The 18,973-nt window shown below is 60.8% G+C and overlaps 1 protein-coding gene across 3 annotated transcripts in view; it reads right to left on the bottom strand.

Moving 5' to 3' along the window:
* Positions 1 to 18,859, bottom strand: part of ABCA2 (ATP binding cassette subfamily A member 2) — a 33,143-nt gene extending 14,284 nt beyond the window's left edge. For 2 of the 3 annotated variants that reach the window (XM_042835791.1, XM_042835788.1), the window contains exons 1-25: positions 18,765 to 18,859; positions 13,360 to 13,453; positions 12,534 to 12,536; positions 10,967 to 11,078; positions 10,387 to 10,553; positions 10,102 to 10,229; positions 9,791 to 9,895; positions 9,148 to 9,333; positions 8,831 to 9,049; positions 7,910 to 8,241; positions 7,473 to 7,632; positions 7,114 to 7,242; positions 6,664 to 6,831; positions 6,262 to 6,358; positions 5,704 to 5,877; positions 5,515 to 5,617; positions 4,711 to 4,825; positions 3,874 to 4,064; positions 3,351 to 3,501; positions 2,842 to 3,046; positions 2,080 to 2,244; positions 1,670 to 1,850; positions 1,179 to 1,391; positions 686 to 882; positions 178 to 360 (exon numbers count right to left, since the gene is read on the bottom strand). In XM_042835791.1, the coding sequence (XP_042691725.1) occupies positions 178 to 360; positions 686 to 882; positions 1,179 to 1,391; positions 1,670 to 1,850; positions 2,080 to 2,244; positions 2,842 to 3,046; positions 3,351 to 3,501; positions 3,874 to 4,064; positions 4,711 to 4,825; positions 5,515 to 5,617; positions 5,704 to 5,877; positions 6,262 to 6,358; positions 6,664 to 6,831; positions 7,114 to 7,242; positions 7,473 to 7,632; positions 7,910 to 8,241; positions 8,831 to 9,049; positions 9,148 to 9,333; positions 9,791 to 9,895; positions 10,102 to 10,229; positions 10,387 to 10,553; positions 10,967 to 11,078; positions 12,534 to 12,536; positions 13,360 to 13,453; positions 18,765 to 18,830 (3,844 nt within the window). In that variant the 5' untranslated portion in view covers positions 18,831 to 18,859. The remainder of the gene's footprint in view (positions 1 to 177; positions 361 to 685; positions 883 to 1,178; positions 1,392 to 1,669; positions 1,851 to 2,079; positions 2,245 to 2,841; positions 3,047 to 3,350; positions 3,502 to 3,873; positions 4,065 to 4,710; positions 4,826 to 5,514; positions 5,618 to 5,703; positions 5,878 to 6,261; positions 6,359 to 6,663; positions 6,832 to 7,113; positions 7,243 to 7,472; positions 7,633 to 7,909; positions 8,242 to 8,830; positions 9,050 to 9,147; positions 9,334 to 9,790; positions 9,896 to 10,101; positions 10,230 to 10,386; positions 10,554 to 10,966; positions 11,079 to 12,533; positions 12,537 to 13,359; positions 13,454 to 18,764) is intronic. The other variant, XM_042835790.1, reaches the window with a different exon arrangement.
* Between the last annotated feature and the right edge of the window lie 114 nt (positions 18,860 to 18,973).

Here is an 18,973-nt window from a genome sequence, read left to right as displayed (position 1 = left end):
GCTGGGCAGTGCCACTTCCTGCATCACTGTCCTGTCCCACTGTGCCCCCCCATGTGGCCTATGGAGACTTGGGGTGGGAGCATTTGGGTTTTGACCTCTTGCTCCTTTCCTGGACACAAAAAGGGCTGATCCCATCTACTGATGCTCCAAACCATAGGTCCTGCTGGGCCCACAGACCTGTACTGTTCCTGGTGTCCGACTGCCTCTTTACCACTGTCAGCTTGTAGCCATCGCCATAGGTGCTCTTGAGGAAGAGTGGGGAGCCGCAGCACTTGAGCTTGCCATGGGAGATGATAGCGATGCGGTCGCCCAGCAAATCAGCCTCATCCATGTGATGGGTGGACAGCAGGATGGTCCTCCCTGTGGCAGAGAAGAGGGTGTGGGGTTGTGCCAGGGCTGCCGCAGCCTCCGCCTGCCCTACCAGGCACTGCTTTGGCATGGCATGCTGTCTGATGTGTGGGGAACGAGGGCATGGAGCTGGCTGATTCCCCAAGGGTCTCATAGGGACCCCTGGCTCAGTCACCACATAGAGACAGATGTAGGGAGAAGCCATGCCACAGCTTGGGCTGGGAGCCAGGAGAGGCACATCTGGTCCCTCTTAGGAGGACAGCGAGGGGTCTTCCCACCACTTCTAAGCCTAGGCTCAGTTCTCTGCCCCATGCGTGGCTCTGCCTTCCCTGCTCACCTGGCTTGTACTTGAGGATGAGATCCCAGATGGCTCTGCGTGCGTACGGGTCAACTCCAGCCGTGGGCTCATCCAAAATCACAGCCCGCGACCCACCCACAAAGGCGATGGCCACTGACAGTTTTCTCTTCATGCCCCCTGAGAGGGTCTGCACTAAGGAATGGCGTTTGTTGGAGAGCTCCAGGTCCTCAATCATCCTGGGGACAGGGACAGAAGCAGCAGGCTGCTAGGGCTGGCCTATGCCTGCGGGGAGCATGTCACCTCTCTTTCCCACCCAGCATCTATGGCTCTTGGCAGTCAGGCAGCCCAGCTACAGCCAGGCTATGAAAGGAACTTAAGCCAGCCCAATACCCCAAGTTTCCAAAAACATTTGTTGGAGCTGCAGCAGGGGTGATCCCTGCTCCCAGACAACTCCCCGCAGGCACAGCCAGAAGAGCAGGACCTGCTTCTGCAAAAGGTGCAGATGTGGGCAAAAGGAACTGAGGGTGCCTACTTGTCCATCTCCTTGCGGATCTCCTCCTCTGCCATGCTCTTGAGCTGTGAGTAGAACCAGAGGTGTTCTTCCACCGTCAGTCTGTCGAAGAGCACATTGTGCTGGGGACACATGCCCAGGTTTTTCCGGATCTCATCCATCTCTGTCCGGATATCATGGCCATAGATGGTAGCTGAGCCTGAGGTCGGTGGGAATAAGCCAGTCAGGATGGACCTGGATGGATGGAGAAAGGAACGCAGTGAGGAACCTTGCCTGCCTTCCTCTGCCTTTAATCCCAATCACCACTTCCCACAGTATCTGCTGGGCCCTGGCAGAGCAGTATCAGTGCAGGGCTTTGCGTTGGCCACCTGTTCCCCTTCTGCACCCCTCTCACACCCTCACCACCTCCTCCTGGGCACAACGTCAGCCATAGAGCCCAATGAGCATGGCCATTGTGGCACCTTCCCAACACATCACTGACCAGAAGGACACAGCCCACGGTTGGAACTCACATGGTGGTGGTTTTGCCTGCACCATTGTGCCCCAGGAAGGACACCACCTGGTTCTCATAGAGGTTGAGGCTCAGCTTGTTCAGTGCCAGCTTCTTGTCAGTTTTGTAGACCTTGGTGAGCTTGTCAATGCAGACAACCAAGGGGAGGTGGGTCGGCTCCTCCTCGATGCCCCGTGTCTCCTCTGTCGTGAAAGCAGGGCGGTGAGGAGTTGGAGCTGCACAGTGCGCAGGGTTCCTGGGGGCAAATCTCCCCAGCTCCACCCTGCAGTGGCTGTGCCAGCTCCTGGCCCTTCCTGCTCTGAGCTGTGGGCAGCAGCCCCCCGCTATGCAGCACGTGGGTCACACAGGCTGTGTGCCCACAACAGGGCCCAAGCCCCGGAGCCCGGCCGCCACCCCCACCTGCCGGCTCACCCAGCCTCCTGCTCTCCATGGCGCAGGCCTGATCCTCCTCCATGATGCTGAGGCGTGTGGTGCGGGACCACGGCCACGTCCACTCCCAGGTCTCCACTCGCCCGTTGCCCAGCCAGTAGGACTTCTGGAAGGGGAAGTACCAGGGCCGCGGCAGGCCGAACATGCCTGCAAGCACAACCCTGTGCAGTCAGCGCCACCCTGCAGCGTGTCCAAGCAGAAGCTGGCCGAGGGATGGAGCAGAGTCACAGGGATGAGCAGGGCCATCTCCCTGCTCAGAACAGCAGCCAGGACAGTCTGCCAGCGCTCATGGAAATGCTGCTGGGCTGTGCAGTGAAACGAAGTAAAACTGGGCCTGCCTAATGCTTCAATTTTACCAGAAAACCAGCGCAGCCAGGACTCCTTCTCAAACAGGCAATGAGAGGGAGTAATGCTCCAACTGTGTATGCCATATTTTGCTCCAGTTGGACAGTAAACAGACACATAGAACCACAGACTATCCTGAATTGGAAGAGACCACAAGGACCCTCGAGTCCAACTCCTGGTTGCACCCAGAACCACCCAAAACATGACTGAAGATCTCCTAGCAAACTCAGGAACAGGGGAGTTCCCTATTCCTGTGGGTGAGGGCATGTGTGCAGGTGCCCCCAAGAGGACACAGAGGCACACTGGGCTGAATCTGGTTGTATCAGGGCTGAGCACAGGCAGGAAATGACAGCATCCCCAGTGAGGAGATGCTCCAATACTGCCTCTGACTGCACGTACCTGGGTGCACAGCCTCAATGTACCACGTGAGCACCCCGTACACCACAGCATCAATGATCAGCATCATCATGGACAGCAGGAGGTTGAAGTCATCTCCTTCCACAGGCGACTGGCTGAAGGTGTGCCACTGGATGCCCACACCAGCCACCTCGTACAGTGCAAAGTACTTGGAGCCCAGCCCAAATGCCGTGGTAGACATGAGAGACTGCAGGGAGGAGGATGGGGCACATCAGCAGGAGCCACATGCCAACTCTGGGGTAAATTCCCATCTAGCTCTGCCCCACCCAAACCCATGGAGATGCTTCCCACCCTGGGAGGATCCAGACCTTCTGGAGATGCCTCCAACGTCCCATGGAGAGCCAGTTCACATGGGCACAGATTTGCCTACAGTTTGTGGCCCGTCTGTGAGATGTGGGGTGCCCAAGAGTTGGTGGTAGCTATGCAGGGAACATAGGGTACCTGAGGCAAATTCTGGGGCAGGTACCTCCTGACAGCTGCACCCAACTCACCGCGATGCACTTCTCAAATGCAGTGATCTTGTCATGAGCCACCTCCTCCCGGATGGCCACATACATGTAGGGCACGTAGCTGAGGAAATAGATGATGCCACCGCAGGCAGAAGCCAGCTTGGCTTTGGAGTAGAGCACCGATACCAGGAAACTGCAGAGATAACAGTGTCACCTCGCCAGCCCCACTGTGAGGCAGAGGTGACCCTGCAACCCCGAGGAGCTGATTGGACCCAGCACCACCCTCTGACCGGGGATGAGAGGGCTGAGCTGCCCCTGCCAAGGATGCACCCAACCCTCCAGCACCCATCCCAGGATCCTGCCCCACCAGGGTATTGCCCACACTGATTCTTTTGGTGTTGAGGTGATAAAGGCACCCCTCAAATCGCCTGGTTGGGGCATCCCTCCACCAGTCCTTACCACAGGGCTGCCAGCACCCTCGCCCCATGGCACAAGGACATTCCGTCAGGGACCTGGCACTGCTGGTGGCCCCTACTGAGCCTACTGAAGGAGCCTGGCAGCTCACCAGAACATGATGGTTGCCACAGCATAGATGGCAAGAAAGAGCCAGATGATGAGGACGTCGCTGTGCATCAGGACCTTGCCATACTTCAGGATGGCGGTGAGTGCTGTGACTGAGATGGAGAGCTGGACAAAGCCGGTGATGAACCAAGCCACCCAATGCACTGCATTGTTCAAGCCCATCATCTTCATCACCTGCAAGGCCAACATTGCTTAGTGAGGCTGTCCCCTGTCCCACACATTCCCCAGCCCTTCACCCTCTGGGGCTAGGAGAGCTAGGGGCAGCACTGAAGAGCCAGGGTCTGGCTGTTTACAGGCTCCATTCCCTGCAGTGCTGCCCAGGGCTTGCACCAGGGATGCTCAGGAGAGCCAGCTCTGCAAAGAGATGAGCTGCAGCAGAGCCCTGGGAGGTAAGATCTGTGCCTGGGGCACCAGGGGTGCAGAGGGAGCCAAGCGTCCTGCAGTGGGTGTCCCTATCCCAGCAGCACCAGGCTGAGTGCCTCAGCACATGGCAGGATGTGCCGCACGGGGGCTCTGGGCTGAGCTGGGGTCAGTGCTCTCCTGCAGGCTGCCCTGGCTGCTGAGGGTGATTCCCTGAGATACAGGCCAGCTCAGCCTGGCACTGTGCCTAGCAGCTGGAACACACTCTTGATGGCTGTAGAGCTCTCCCCTTATCAGGCAGGACTCTAGGCTGCTGCTGTCTAGGAACTATTATGGGATGACATGGGGCAACTTGGTAACAGGGCACAACTTGGCACAAGTTTCTGTGCCTGGGCTGCCCTGGGCAGGCAGGCATGGAAGATACCAGCTCATCCCCAGGGATTTCCCCCACCATCCCCACCTCTTTCAGGCGATGTTCCTTCTCTGTCACAATATGCTGGATCATCATGGCCACTGAGTAGACCCAGGAGATCACCATGCACAGGGGCATCATATGCTCAATGACGAAGAGAAAGCTGATGGAGTGTAAGAAGAGAAGAGAGAACTGGAGCCTGGGAAGACCCTGAGAACAGGCCACCAGGCAGTGGAGGGGCTCTGCTACCACCCAGGAAATACCACAGCCCTCAGCAGCTCCTCAGTGACCTGCTAGCTACTGCTCCCATCTCCATTTGATAATTGACGAAACTGAGACACAGGAGGAGAAAACATTTCTCAGGGCTCCTCTAATGTGGAACACCTTCTGTGCAGGCCTTCAGGTTCCAGCAGCCAGGCCTGCAGCACTGTGCAGACTATCCCAGTGCCCACCTTACCCTGGTGTGGGTACTGGTTTGGGACGTCTCAGTGCTTCATTTAGATCACTGTGTTCAATAACTGCTGACAGATCCATGTGTCACCCATTTACTACACTTCTCTTTGTTCTTCCTGAGTACTGCAACCTCTGAGATGCCCTGCAGCCATGAACTACTGAACTACGAAATCATCTGAGCTATGAACTGGGGAAAAAAATCTTTCCCCATTTGCTTGGCAAGGGAGTTCAAGACACAGCGTAACTGGCTGCCCATCATTCCCAATGTCAGCAGTCTCTCTCAGGCCCCCAGGCTTGACTCTGTTTCCCAGCTGAAGTGTCCCGACCAATTTGAACTGCTTGATGAGACGAGGGAAGGTCATGCCCCTGCCCTTCCTCACCCAGATAACTGTTACTCACTCATCCCGGGTGTAACATGGATATGGGAACATCTGCACATAGTTTCCAGGTTCTACCACATCATGGCCAACAAAGGTGTTGATGAGGGCACGCTCCATCATGTCTGGGGAGGAGGGAAGGCCAGGCTGAGGGGACGGCACAGGCAGGGGCTGAGGGGCACGGGCAGCTGGTCAGGCAGCTGACACTCACCCTGAATCCAGACAAAGCCATAGAGGAAATAGAAACGGCCACCAGTGTTGGGACCGGGCCGCCAGTACGCCCGCCGGATCTCGTTGGTCTTCTCAGTGAAGCTGGAATTCTGCCGGATCTTATACATGACATGTGGGGGCAGTGAGCCGTCCTTGTTGGTCTGGAAGATCACACCTGTGGGCAGCAGAAAGGCAGAGAGCCTGATGGCACCAGCCAGCCTGTACTGATGGGCAGGGACACAGTGGGGACCAAGATCCAGGGCTCAGCATATCTCTGCCCAGAGCAAGACAAGGGCTATGATGGCTGAGGGTGGCCCTGGCATGGGATGCGGGGCCACTCTGACTGCAGGCACCCGTGGTGAGCCAGGATGGTGGCCAGGATCAAGGCACAGCACAGAGGGAGAGGTAAGTGAAGAGAGCTGGCATGTTTGAGTCATTCATTCACCCGACACACAGACTGAGGCAGCCAACATCCCAGAGCCAGTGGCCCCAGGCCTGGGGCACAGCTTTGGACATGGTTTTGGGGACCCCTCTATAGGAGCTGTTCTCAGGGACATACTGGCAAAGACTGTGACATTGTCCTGGTAGGCCTGGTTCAGCGTGTAGTTGACGATACTCTCCTCATCTGGGAAGCCCTTGAAGATGTCCACGCTGACCTGGAGGGATGGGAAGGCCAGTAAGATCCCGCTGCCCCTCGTAGGTCTGGTCATCGACCCCATATATAAGCCACAGCATGTGCCATCATCAGTGGCTGCACAAGCTCCTCAACCCAAAAGGATGGGCACCTGCCACTGAAATCTCCACCTCAAGCTCCTGGCCACCATCCCCTCCTCCAGTTCTCCCACCCTGTAGCCTGAGGGATGCCTGAACAGACTTGAGCCCTCTCGGGCTCTGCAGAGTACAGCCAGGGGTGACAGGTGCTGCTCCAAGCACCTGTGCCCACAGATGGGTGCAGCCTCACCTTGGCCATGAAGTGGACCCAGCCACAGGCAGCATTATCAATGGTGTCCAGCTGCTGGAGCAGGACGCTGGCGTTGGGCAGGGAGAAGTTGCCATTGAGAAAGCTGTGCAGAAGGTCATTGTCAGAGACGTTCAGGATCTCTGGGTGCTTGTGGAGGTCAGCAGTGAACTGCAACAGTGTGGAAGAGATGGGAGAGGGAGGTTGGAGTACCCCCTGCCATTCAGCACTGCCCCCGTTGTGAACACAGATGGGACCGACACTTCTCAGTGCTCCTTCTGGGGATGGCAGGACAGCACCCAAACCAAGCAGGGAGACAGCCTGGTCCTCGCCAAGGCAGGCTGGGCACCCAGGAGCACCTCACATACAGAAGCAGAGGGTGCCTGAGGGCACGACATCCCCTTTCTGCCCCTGGGGCAAAACAAGGCAGGCTCAGTCCCACCACCACCCTACCTGCTGCAGCCAGCGGATGCGTCTCTGCAGTCTGCCCTCCTCCAGGTAGGCTCGGATCTCGGGGGAGATGTTCAGCCACACCTTGGCATAGTGGGTGACGTTGCCCACAAAGGCAAAGGTCTCATTGGCCTGTGGGAGGGAAGTGATGCAGCAGGAGGAGGCAGGGCAGCCCTCTGCCCAGGCCGCTGCTGCAGCACACCCAGCAGCCATGAGGTCCCTGCCCACCCTGCAGGCACTGGCTGGCAGCTGCCAGCCTCCTCCTGCTCAGCCCCACCATCACACAGTGCCTGTCTCACAAAGCCCATCCAGCAGGGCTGGCGCATGGGGATGGACAGGCACCCGGCCTCTGCCACCCTCACCTTCAGGATGACCTTGTCCACTTCAGTACCCACGGGTGCATACAGGATTTTGGGGTTGCTGGTCATAAGGTGCACAAGAAGGCCCAGGTTTCGCTGCTCCTTGCTGGTGAAGCCCAGAGAGCTCATGTTGCCCTGCTTCAGCGCCTCGGGTTCAATGGTCCTGCAAACACAGCCCAGACTGCAAACCCCATACCAACCCCACACCAGCCCCACACCAGCTCCACAACCTTGCTGAGCGCAGTCCCTGCCCAGGGCTCCCCCAGAACTTCCCCCAGCCACGGCACAAGGACACGGTGCAGCACCAGCTCCTGCACGCTTCACTCTCGCTGTCCTTTCACTCTCGGCAGGGGCAGAAGAGGCTTCCCCCACTCAGCCCCATGGCAGGAGCACCTGGCCTAGGCTGCCCCCTGGTCCCATTCTCCTCCCAGGCCTCCTACCGGTTGTTGCCGCAGAGGATGGGCTGTAGCCCAGCCCAGAGCTGCACAAAGGCTGAGAACTGCCCCTGGGGGTTGTCGCTGCCCGCCGGGTCCCCCCCGGCGCCCTCCTCCTCCATCGTGGTGTTGCTGGCAGTGGCATTGGTGCCGGCCCAGCCAGTGCTGTTGGCTGTGGGCAGCGGAGCCTTGGCAGCACAGGCCCCCCTGGGCAGGAGCCTGGCCAGCGCTGAGAGGATGTCCATGTCACGGAGAACCTTCTCCATCTCCACAAGGTCCTCCAGGAGGGCACGGAGCCGGTGCTGGGCTGCTGTGCTGTTCACCTCATCCAGCTGCAGCTGCGAGGACAAGCAGACAAGGGATTACATGTGGCCGGGGCACTGAAGTGGCCCTGCTCGCCTGCTGCCAAGTGATGCCATGTCCCCTTTCTTGGTTAGAAGGCTGGAGCTGTGACCAGGACTCATCACAGCGCATCTGCAGCAATCAAGGCAGCAGGAACATGGCCAAATGCTGGCAGGATCTTGCCGGGGACATATGAGACGTCCATCAGACAAGGATGGATGAGGAGGGGGACCTCAGAGACTGCCTTAAGGAGTGCACAGCTCACTGATGGCACCCAGGGAACCCTGGGTAGGCCCTGTAGGAGGGACAAGCATGGAGGACGCTGGGGACACCACATCCAACGGACAGTGCCAAATTAAGTGCCCGGAGGGGGACACCAACCGCCCCTGGAGCCAGCAGGCCTTGGGACTGGGCAGGGGGACGGTCCCTGCAGGCTGAGGACAGGCTAAGACATGTACTGAAGTACATCTCAGAAACCTGAGCCGGCCGAGGGTCCCTGCACAGCCCCTGGTGGCTGGAGAAAAGTAGTCTGGGACAGCCCTGCCCCCCCCCCCCCCATGCCCCCAGGCCCGGCCCCACGCTCACCCTGCTGACAATCTTGGGGGTGTCCATCTGGTCCCGCAGCTCGGCAGCCAGCTGAGCAAAGCGTTCCTCGCGGGCTGCCCGGCTGCCATTGCATGCCAGCACGCGGTACGCCTGCAGCAGCGGCTGCTGGCTGGGAGCCACACGCAGGAGGCGGCGCAGCGTCCCCAAGCTCTGCTCACACGTCAGCTGCTCCAGCACCGGTGCCGTGAAGAGGATGCGCTGCACAGAGGGGAGCGTGGCTGAGCTGTCCGTGGGGGTGGATGCACCACGGCCGTGCCCACCCCACAGAGCGTGGCTCGCCACGGTTGGCTGCTCACCTCCATCTCGGCAACAAAGGTCTGGGGACTGTAGGAACCAGCGGGAGCTGCGGCGGCACTGGCGAGGCCCAGGGCCTGGGACAGCAGGCGGAGCAGAGCTGGCCGCTGCAGGGCTGCAGAGGGATCGCGCAGGGCCCTGTGGACCAGTCCCTCCCGCAGGCTCTTCCAGCCACTGGGAAGGCTCTTCTGCAAGAGGACCAATGGGGGTTGATAGGGGTGTGCGGGCTCCCTGGGTGCATGGGAGTTCCCCAGTGCCCCTTCCATCCCAAGCGCACACGAATGCCCCTGCGACACCCATGTCCACAGTGGGGACAACAGGAACACGCGGACCTGGGGGAGCACCATCCTTGGCATGCCACAGGGCTCTGTCCCCACAGCCAAGGGCACCTGGGGCCACAGGGGTAATGACTTTCTCCTCCTCTCCTGGCAGTGCCACCACCCTTTGCCACAGGAAATCAAGGCACTGGCATCAGCCTGCCTTGAGGGATCAGTGGCAGTTCCAGGATGAAACCCTGGGGGCCCTACTGCCACTCTGGCCACCCGATGGAGTCCCTACTAAGACAAATAACTTCAGACAACCCTGCATAGCAGAGGGGATGTAGAGGATGAGCTTGGCTCTGCCACATCCCTGCATGCTTCTCACCTCCAGCTGTGCCATCTTCTCACCGTGTCCAAACCGATCCCACGTGTCTCGCTCGTGGGTGTCATCAGGTGCCAAAGGAGAGGCCCCAAACAGCAGGCGGTACACCTGTACCAAGGACAAGAACAGGGCTGCTGAGCATGCTGACAGCAGAGGGACCCCACTGCCAGCAGTGCCCCAGCGTCGGGTGAATGGGACCACAGGGCAGGACAGCAGGAGTCCCACAGGTCTGGCAGCCAGGGCTCAGTCTGGGCCAGGAGGTGCCCACCAGCCGCTGCAGCACTGAGCTCAGCAAACCCCACACTGTCACCCACCTCCCGCAGGTCAACGCTGGAGCCCAGGAGGAGCTCGGCTGTGCCATTGGGGAGGGACAAGTTCTGCGTGAGGAAGCGGTGCAGTTCCCCCCGGTCCTTAGCCGCCCACCCCAGTGTGAAACTAGATCCTGTCAAGAAGCAAAGCAGGGGGGTGAGAGCAGCCTGTGAGCGGCCAGGACGTGGCCCAGCCCCACAAAGGGACATCTCAGAGCTAGCCCTGCCACAAAGACCTGTGGCTGGGCACTGCCATGTCGCTGGGTGCCCACTGCAGGGACCCCTACTGACCTGCCTGGCTGCTGAAGTGGGTCTCCATGGAGCTGGGCTCGCTGCTGCTGAGGGCCTCCAGGCGCCGACGCAGGGACTCCAGCTCCTCCTCCAGGCCTGGGTGCTCTGGGTCAAACAAGTTGCTCTGCTCCACCACCTCACTGAGGTGCTCCAGGAGCTGTGTCACCCTGCAGGGAGCAGAGTACTATGCAGCACCAGGTGTGGGGCACACGCAGCCTGTAGGGATGAGTCCCTCAGGTGCACCGTGCAGCTGCACATCAAACCCATGCATGTGCCTGGGATGCAGGGGATAGAGCCAGTAATCCTAGGTGTCGCCAGGGCCACCCTCTTCTTCCTCCCTAAATGCTGTCACTTGGAACAAATGGGCTAAGGGGCCCCCCGCCCCCTGGGGACAAGGGACTCTGCACCCAAATGCTTCTGAGGATGTGCACTGCTGCAACTTCTGGTGCAGAATGCAGTCGGATGTCACCAATGTGAGAACGGGTGAGCCGTGCACAGGTGTGCATTCAAGCATGCATGTGCACGTGTGTGCATGAGCACATATGGGACCAAGAAGAGCATTGGGAAGGGCACGACTCACGTGGAGTTGGAGTACTGCAGGAAGCCAAACTCATCGCGCTGGCCGTCAGGACACAGGGACTGCATGACAGGCAGGATCCCGGCCGAGGTGAGCGGGGCCGCCGTGTAGAAAGCTGGAGCCAGTAAGAGTGCAGAAGAGGCAAGGGAAGGCAGGGGCAGGAAGGAGGAGAGGCAAGGGCAGGCAGGGGCCACCAGGGAGACAGACACTCAGTTTAGAAAGAAGCACACACCGCGTCTAGTGAGGCCCAGGGGAAGGTTGGGCAGCCAAGCTCAGAAGTCTGCAGCCCACCGAGGCTGTCCCACCAGCAGCTCCCTGGGGCTGGGGGCAGCTCCTGCCCGCCACCAGGGCCACTCAGCTCCCACCCGACAGCCCGTGCCTGCTCCCCTCTGGGTGGCAGCGGCCACCTGGCCCCAGGACAATGCTGACTTCTGATGCTTGCCCACCAGGGTGCTGCCAACCTCCCCCGGCCTCTCAGCTGCTCTTGTTAGTAACCTCAGAGGCACCGCTGGATTTCCAGAGGAAGAGAAAGAGGAGGAATACAGCAGGAAAGAATTGGCCCCCAGAGCTTCCCAGGACCCCTAGGCCCTCTTGAGACCCATCCTCCTCCCCACCCGGCTGCCTCGATGTGCGGCTGCTGGAGGTGAGAAATGGAGACACGGGAAAGGGGGAGATGGAGAAAACAAGGAGCAGTAAGGAGACAGCAAACACCCACCCTGACCAGGGCTGAGCCCTCACCAGCCATAGCCTTCCCCAGTTCTTTCTGGGCAGGGGAAGCCCAGCAACCCCTCCTGAGGGGGACCCAAGGCTGTCACTGGGCAGCGCCTGGCAGGGACGGGGGTCCTGCAAGAGGGACGAGCCCCACCCCCAGTGCCCCAGTTAGAGGCAGGTCAGTGCAGTTAGCTCAGCCATGACAGGAGGGCTGGTGAAGATGGGCTTGTGTGCACAGACAGGGCCAGTTCAGGGCAGACAGGGCCAGGCAGAGCATGAAGCCACAGGCTGGATAGGCCCCATGCTGGCAGCCATGCCACAGAGAGGTGACATCACTGAGAGGCATCTCACTGTCCTTCTGGCTCCTTCCAACAGCGCCATGTCCCAGCTCCATCCCAGAGCTCAGAGGCTGGGACAGGGACCTGGTGGCAGGGGACCAGAGCTGCCTGCAGCCTGGCTGATTCAGGGGTGAACACAGGCACAGCTGGGCAACCACAAGCTGCACTGGACTCTGCAGGCAGAAGGGTTTGCCACAGGAGAGATGACGGAGGGATCTGCCTGGCCTGGGAAGCCCCACACAGCCCAAACTGCCAGAGTCACAGCTGCCAGTGGCCCCAAGCGCCCTCTGAACCCAGCCTCAGTCTGGGCTAGTAACAAAAACCTACTGCAGGCAGCAGCAGAGGGGCCCTGAGCACAACAGCTCAAGTTCATCTTCACCAGCCAGGGAGGAAGGCGACAGGTCACAGAGGTGCTGATTAGACCACAGTGAGCTGATCCCAATCAGGCTCTGTCTCCCCAAAACTCCTGGCTGACAAAGGCAGGGGAGGGGGAGAGGCACCCACCCGTCCAACCAACTTACAGACTGGAGCATGCAGTAGAGGCATGGAGGGCAGGCAGGCAGGGATAATGGTGGGAAAGAAAAAGAAAACATGAGAGAAAAGAAAGAAAAAAACAACCAAAAAACACAACACAGAGTGCACATCAGCACCAGGGCAGGAACCAAGGCATCGCCCATCAATGCCTCCACTGGGCTTTCCCTCGCCGGCATGTGCTGAAACAAAGGCTCAGGCTTCATCATGCAGGAACACAGCTGCCGGCTCCCAGCACCTCTGCCTGGCCCCGCTGTGCTCCCCGGGCGGCCAGCTCCAGGCATCTTGCTGCCACACAGTTCTCCTCCTGGTGGCATGGCCCCTTGACTTCCAGCACACCTCAGGGCACCTCGAGTTCCTGCCCCATCCATCGCTGGCTTTGCCCCAGCCCTGCAAGCCTCTGAGCTTCCACAGCCGTGTGCTGGGCTACATGCAGAGCACAACCCATGTCCATCCCCAGAGTCTCCCCTCAGAGCTCAGGGTACCGCAGCTGTCCTGGCACCACCCAGCTCCACCACCCCTCTGCCTGCAGAAGTGCCTCCAGGCAGAGACAAAAATGCCCTGCTCATGGCATCTGGAAGCTTGGCTGGTCCCAGGGGAGCTCCCCTGGTTGGGAATGCCTCTGGCTCTCTAACCCCATCATTCTGGTACGCAGGCCCTCCTTTACACTGCCCCCTCCAAAGACACCAAGGGATCCCTGCCAGCTGTCAGCATCCTCCTCAGCCCCAGGCTGTCCCAGGGGGTTGGAACAGCTCCCCAGTGTCCCCATCCTTCCCCCAGGTGTGGATGCCCTGGGCACCACCCACTCACACGCACCTTCCTTCACAGGGATGGTCGGCTTCTTCTGCCTCAGCCCCAGGAGGATGAAGAATAGCACCAGCGGGATGAAGATCTCGAAGGCCAGCACCCACTGCAGATGACACAAGGCAAATGGACCATGATGCTCATTGCCAAGACCCCATCGCCAGGGAGGAGTGTGGGCATCACCAGGATGGAGGTCCTGCGGTACCCCCTGCTTGCATCCCAGTGCAGCACAGCACTATGCCCACATTCTGCACCACAGCTCTGCCAGAGACAAACAGTGCCACACACACCTACACTTCTCCAACTGCCCACCCCATCCTGCCAGGGGCACAGCGGGGTAGGAGCACATCAGGCTGGTGGGTCCCTGGTATGGGTGCCAGGACACCAGCACAGACACTGATGGGCCATCACAACTGGGAAGACAGCTCAGCGCCTGTGAAGAGCCACAAACACCTTCCTGGCAGTACCCTCCTGGCCAGCAGCTGGCATGACATGGCATCCTCATTTTCCTGCTGGGTCCCCATGGATGACCTGGTGTGTCCAAAGTACTCCTACCCCATGTGACAGCTCTACCCATGGCCAGCTGGATCCCAGAGAGCCCCCAGCCCCATCCCAGCGGCAGGGCCAAGGCAGGCAGCAGGCCTCGATGCTGTTGGGGTGAGGAGGCACCCAGTCAGGAGCTGCAACCATCTCCAGGTGTGACTGGGGCAGTGCAGGGGCTCCCCTCTGTGCCCTCCCAGAAGGCAACAGCTGGACAGGATTTCCACCAGCAGCATATGGTGAATCACAGCAAATCCCCAGGAATCCCTGACCCCAATAGCACGAGCGGCCCAGGCTGGGCTCTGTGCCCAGAGGCCCTGAGAAGGGCACCAACACCTTCAGCCGTCTGCAGATGCAGGCACAGCTACTGCTGGTTTGCACCAGGAGTGCCGAGACCACACCACAGCCCCACTGGTGCCCTGCACAGCAAGGACAATGGGAAACACATCTGTGGAAACTGAGGCACAGTGCGAGGTGAGCCAACCTCCACCCGCTCCAGGGCCAGACCAGACTCCAAGTAATCTAAGCAGACAGGGCAACCTCACATCATGACTTAGTGCTGGGGTCAGATATGCTGGAGAGCAGCAAAGCCCTGCCACGCTCAGTCCTGGTGCTGCCTGGCCATGCTGGCTGGGTCACAGGGCACCTGGCTGGGCTGTCCCCCTGCTCTCTTGGCCTTATCCCATTGTGTGGCCACGGCTACTTCCGTGGGTGCTGCCCACCACATTCCCAGCCCATCCTGTGAAGCCTCTCCACCGCCCACTCCATGTTGGGAACCAGATCTGGGAGAAAGAAGATGATGGAAAAACAAGGTCCGGAGCGGATGGGAATGGAAGATGCCCCAGGAAGGAGGCCAGGCTGCCTGGGAGCAGCGCCAGGGATGGGGGATCCCTGTTTGTGCAGCACCCCTGGTCCTATGTACCATTCCTGCTGTCACCGTCCCTGTGCTGGAGGCTGGCAGGGGCATCCCGACCTGCCCTGCCTCTGGTCCAGCTGCCATGGGCTGCCTGCACCCCTCCCTGCCTATTGCCTGTTTACCAGGCACACAATGGCATCTCTGTGTGCAGATGGGTGCGGGTCCGTCCCTGCGCTGCCCCCCCCAGCCCTCTGCACTGGGATCGTACCAGGCAGGGCTCCCTTGGAGACTGTTTGGTCCTTGTTGGCAAAAGGAGGGGCCTGTTTGTTGTTGTGTGTTTTAAAGCGGGTCATTGACCTCCTGCTCAGCTCCTTCCCTGGATCAAACCAGAAACAGGGCTGGGCTGCAAAACCCCCCCTCGTCCCTGTCCCAGCACCAGGCGCTCACTCGGGGGGCAGGCAGGTGGGGGCCTGCTGATAAGAAGGGCATTGCCCCAGCACAGCCTCAGTCAGTGCTAAGGGGAGGCAGCCAGCAGGGCCACCTGCCATGGTGGTCACCGCCTACGGGCACGGAACAATGGGGGCGAGCGTATGGGATTGGGACTGCCCAGGACAGGGCACGGGGGCAAGGGTTTGCATGACTTCTGCCTGTGGGAGGAGGGAGTCAGAAATGCCCTGCTGCCCAACTTTTAAAGCTGAAGAAAACGTTCTGATGGCACCAAACTTTAATCACAGCATTGCCAAACGCCTGCTTATTGCCAACACGGTATTACAGCTGACGTCAAGATGCAGTCCTTGCCAGAAGGGTATCACAGAGCTCAGCGCCCCAAGGCAGCATTCAAAGCTGCGCAAAACCCACAGCCCCTGGGAGAGGGTGGTGACCCACAGGGATGCTGCCTGGCACTGCCGCACCTCTCCGGCACCGGCTGCAAACAAAGAGGGGGCAAAGAGCACCCTGCGTCAGTGCAGGGCCCAGCCCTGTGATCCCTGGCCAGGGCTGATGTCAGCTCCCACCCAGTCTGGGACAGCTTCTGGGAGCTTGTGGCAGGAGCAGGATGCCATAGCATGATGCCTGAGCATTGATTCTAGGGGCATCGGGGTCATCCTACTCAGTCAGAATGACTTCAGGACAATTTCCCTGTGCAGTGGGATGCTCCCCAGCCTTTCAGCAATGAACTAGGAAGCACACAAGCCTTTCGCAGCACGAAGCAGCCATGCTGCTGCCCGGGTCAACTCTGCCCTGCACCCTGGGGCCCTGCTGACACTGGAGACAAGCTGCAACGCCCAGAGCCTCACCTTCTGTTCACCACTCCTCCAGGACTCCTATGCAACCTGCACTTTCAAAAAAGATGTCAATAAAACCCAACAGTGCCCTTCCATCGCTGGCACTTCAAAGCCAGTAAGTCTTGTGGCAGCCGCCTTCCTGTTCCAACCACAGTTGCACAGAAAGCGGCCAGGAAAGGCTGCCAAACACCCTCAGCTTTACCCTGCGTCCAGGGTAACTTGAGTTCACCTGTTCATTTTACACCCCACGTAGGTTTAATTAACTATTGAGAGTTATCTGAGAGCCCATCCCTCAACAAGATGCACACAACTCTGCTCCCCATCCCAGCAGTCGAGGCACCTCTCCAGCCCTCACCGCCCTGGGCTGCTGAACCACCCCCTGCACTGCAGAATGATGTCCTCACTCCATTCTGCCCCATGGCCATGCAGTTCTGGCTGCAAAGGTGCAACCTCCACAGCACCTCTCCTGCCTCGAATTCTGCCCTAGGAAGAATAAAACCACGATCACCACAGACTGGGCTTCAAGCACAAAGCAAACCATCTCCTGGGGAGACCTGGGAAACAGGATCACAGAAGGTGACATGGCACAGAAGGTCAGGTGCCTCTCTGAGCCACCCTGCTCAAGGCTGGCACCTGCCACTGCTGCACCACAGGTCAACAAACCAAGCCTTTGGCAAGGGCAGAGGCTGAGGAAAAGTCTGCCCTGAAAGCACTATCCTGGGCACAGCCGGCCATGAAGTGATGTGCCATGGATAATGGTGACTTCCCCACAGCCACCAGCAGCTCAGTGGCAGAACAGGGGACTGGCCCCAGCCCTCCTGAGCTCTGCCAAACATGAGGCACCTGCTTGAGAGAAACCCTCTCCCACCCCCTGCCCTGCTCCCCCCGAGCCTGTGGCCCAGATGTTAGCAGGGAGGAGCAGGTGCTGTGCTTGGAGGCACACAGCAGGGCAGTGCCACATTCCAGCTGCCGGCAGGGCAAAGCCACTGGCACCGCGTGGCTCCGTGAGAGGGGTGGGAGCCCGGCCGCTCCCCGCTTTGCAGCCAGGGAGGAGTCCCATTCTCAGCCCCATCCTGCTCCAACACCCTGCTGGGGCTGCTCACCTCTACAGGGTCAGTGCAGGGCACTGAGGGCTGCCAGCACTCTGTGAGATGTTCACCTCCAGACAGGGCCCAGATACAGGCAGGGCATCTCAGCTGGGCGCAGGCTGCAGGCAGCCGCAGGGCTGTCGAGGCTGGGTTTTGGCACAGGGCCTAACACTGCCCCAGCCAGCATCGGGCAGCTCCGTTCAGCACTGCACTCTTGCACTGCCAGCTGAGTTGGAGGGCTGCACGGGCACAGGGATGCCCAAAGGGTGCCCAATCCTCAGACCGTGAAAGCACCAGGCTCAGTTGCCTGCTACAGGGCAGCACGCCAGGGCAGCCACTGAGAGTCGAGAGTGCAGCACCAGCCCTGCGGGTCGGGCTGTATCACACGAGGACCGGGCAGCCCCCAGCTGTGCAGGGCAGGAGAGGGATGACTCAGCCGAAGGACATCGCCCTCAGCCATACACAGGGCTGCCCAGGCAGACACCTGCCTGCAGCACGGCCTCACCCAGCCCTGCCCAACCGCGCAGCCCTGCGGGTATCGGGATGGTTAAGGAGAGCCTGCAGGATCGGCCTGCACGGCGTTCGGGAGGGAAGAGGAGCGAGCATTACCAGTTCGAGAGCAGCAGTTCGTCACCCTCCCCCAGCCTCTAAAAATAACCGGCTCCCCGCACCCATCCCCGGCTAGCCCTGCGTGCGCGCCGGGCCGCGGGGACCTCCGTGCCGTGGGGACCGAGCAGGGCTGGGAGAGCGGGGGGGGGGAGGATTGGCTATCGGCTGGCATCGCGCCTCCCGCACACAGAGCCCGACACCCCCCCTCCTCCCATCACACCCGTCCCCTACATGCCGGAGGCCGACGAGGCCACGGAAGGGTTAATCCGGTTCCCGGCGCGTTGCGCGCACCGCAACGGGTGGATGGACAGACGGACGTCTGGCAGCGCGGTGCCGGTGCCCCTCGGGGGCGGATAGCGGGGAACCGGCACCTCCCGGGGAGCCGAGGAGGGCCCGAGGGGATGCGCAGAGCCCCGCGTCCCTCCGCCTGCTGCGCGAGGAGCCCGGAGCGCGGGGAAGCCGCAGCCCCGACCCACGTACGGTTTGGAATCCTATTTATAGCGAGCGCTCGGGAAGGCGCTCAGCCCCGAGACGCGGCCTGGAGGCACAGCCCGCGGGCAGCAAGCGGGCCGAAGGGGGGCAGAGGCTGGTGGGACCCGGGGGAGGCCGAGAGCCAACTGTTGCTGCTGAGCCGCGTGCCCGCGCTGCGGGGCGAGGGGCGAGCCTCGGCCGCACCGTTTGTACGCGGACGGCATCCGCGCTCCTTTTTGTCCGGCCCCCGAGGCGAGCAGACGTCGCCACATCTCCGCATCCAGCGCTCCATGAATTATTCATCCCCTGAGCCCGGCCAAGAAATGGAGAAGGTACCCGAGGCGTCAAAGGGAGCGGCGAACCCAGGACGGCCCCGCCCGGCGCACGGCGATGCGGAGCGCCCCGCGGCACCGGGAGGAGATCGTCCGCCGGCGATGGGCCGCGCTCAGCCCGCGGCTCGGCCCGCACAGCGCCGCGGCCCAGAGCCGGCCCCGCCGCGGTTTACCCCGCGCCGCTCCCGCAGCGGGCCCCGCCGCGCCGCACGGCCCCCGGCGTTCCGCCGGCGCTCACCGGGCTGCGCCGCTTCAGCGTCACGTTCTTCCAGAGCAGGAGATGGAGCTGGTGCAGGAACCCCATGGCCGCGCCGGCCCCGCCGCGGGGGGAGCCCCGCTCCGCTCCGCTCGGCGCCGCGGCTCAGCCACCTCCCACCGCCATACCCGGCACGGGCCGCCGCCTTTGTCCGCAGCAGGCTCGGCTCGGCTCGGCTCGGCTCGGCTCGG

This window comes from Centrocercus urophasianus, unplaced genomic scaffold (genome assembly GCF_019232065.1).
Source record: "Centrocercus urophasianus isolate 14NV4802_14NV808 unplaced genomic scaffold, USGS_Curo_1.0 seq_55, whole genome shotgun sequence".
In the NCBI taxonomy this organism is placed as follows: domain Eukaryota; kingdom Metazoa; phylum Chordata; class Aves; order Galliformes; family Phasianidae; genus Centrocercus; species Centrocercus urophasianus.
This window is presented reverse-complemented; position numbering and strand designations above follow the sequence as displayed.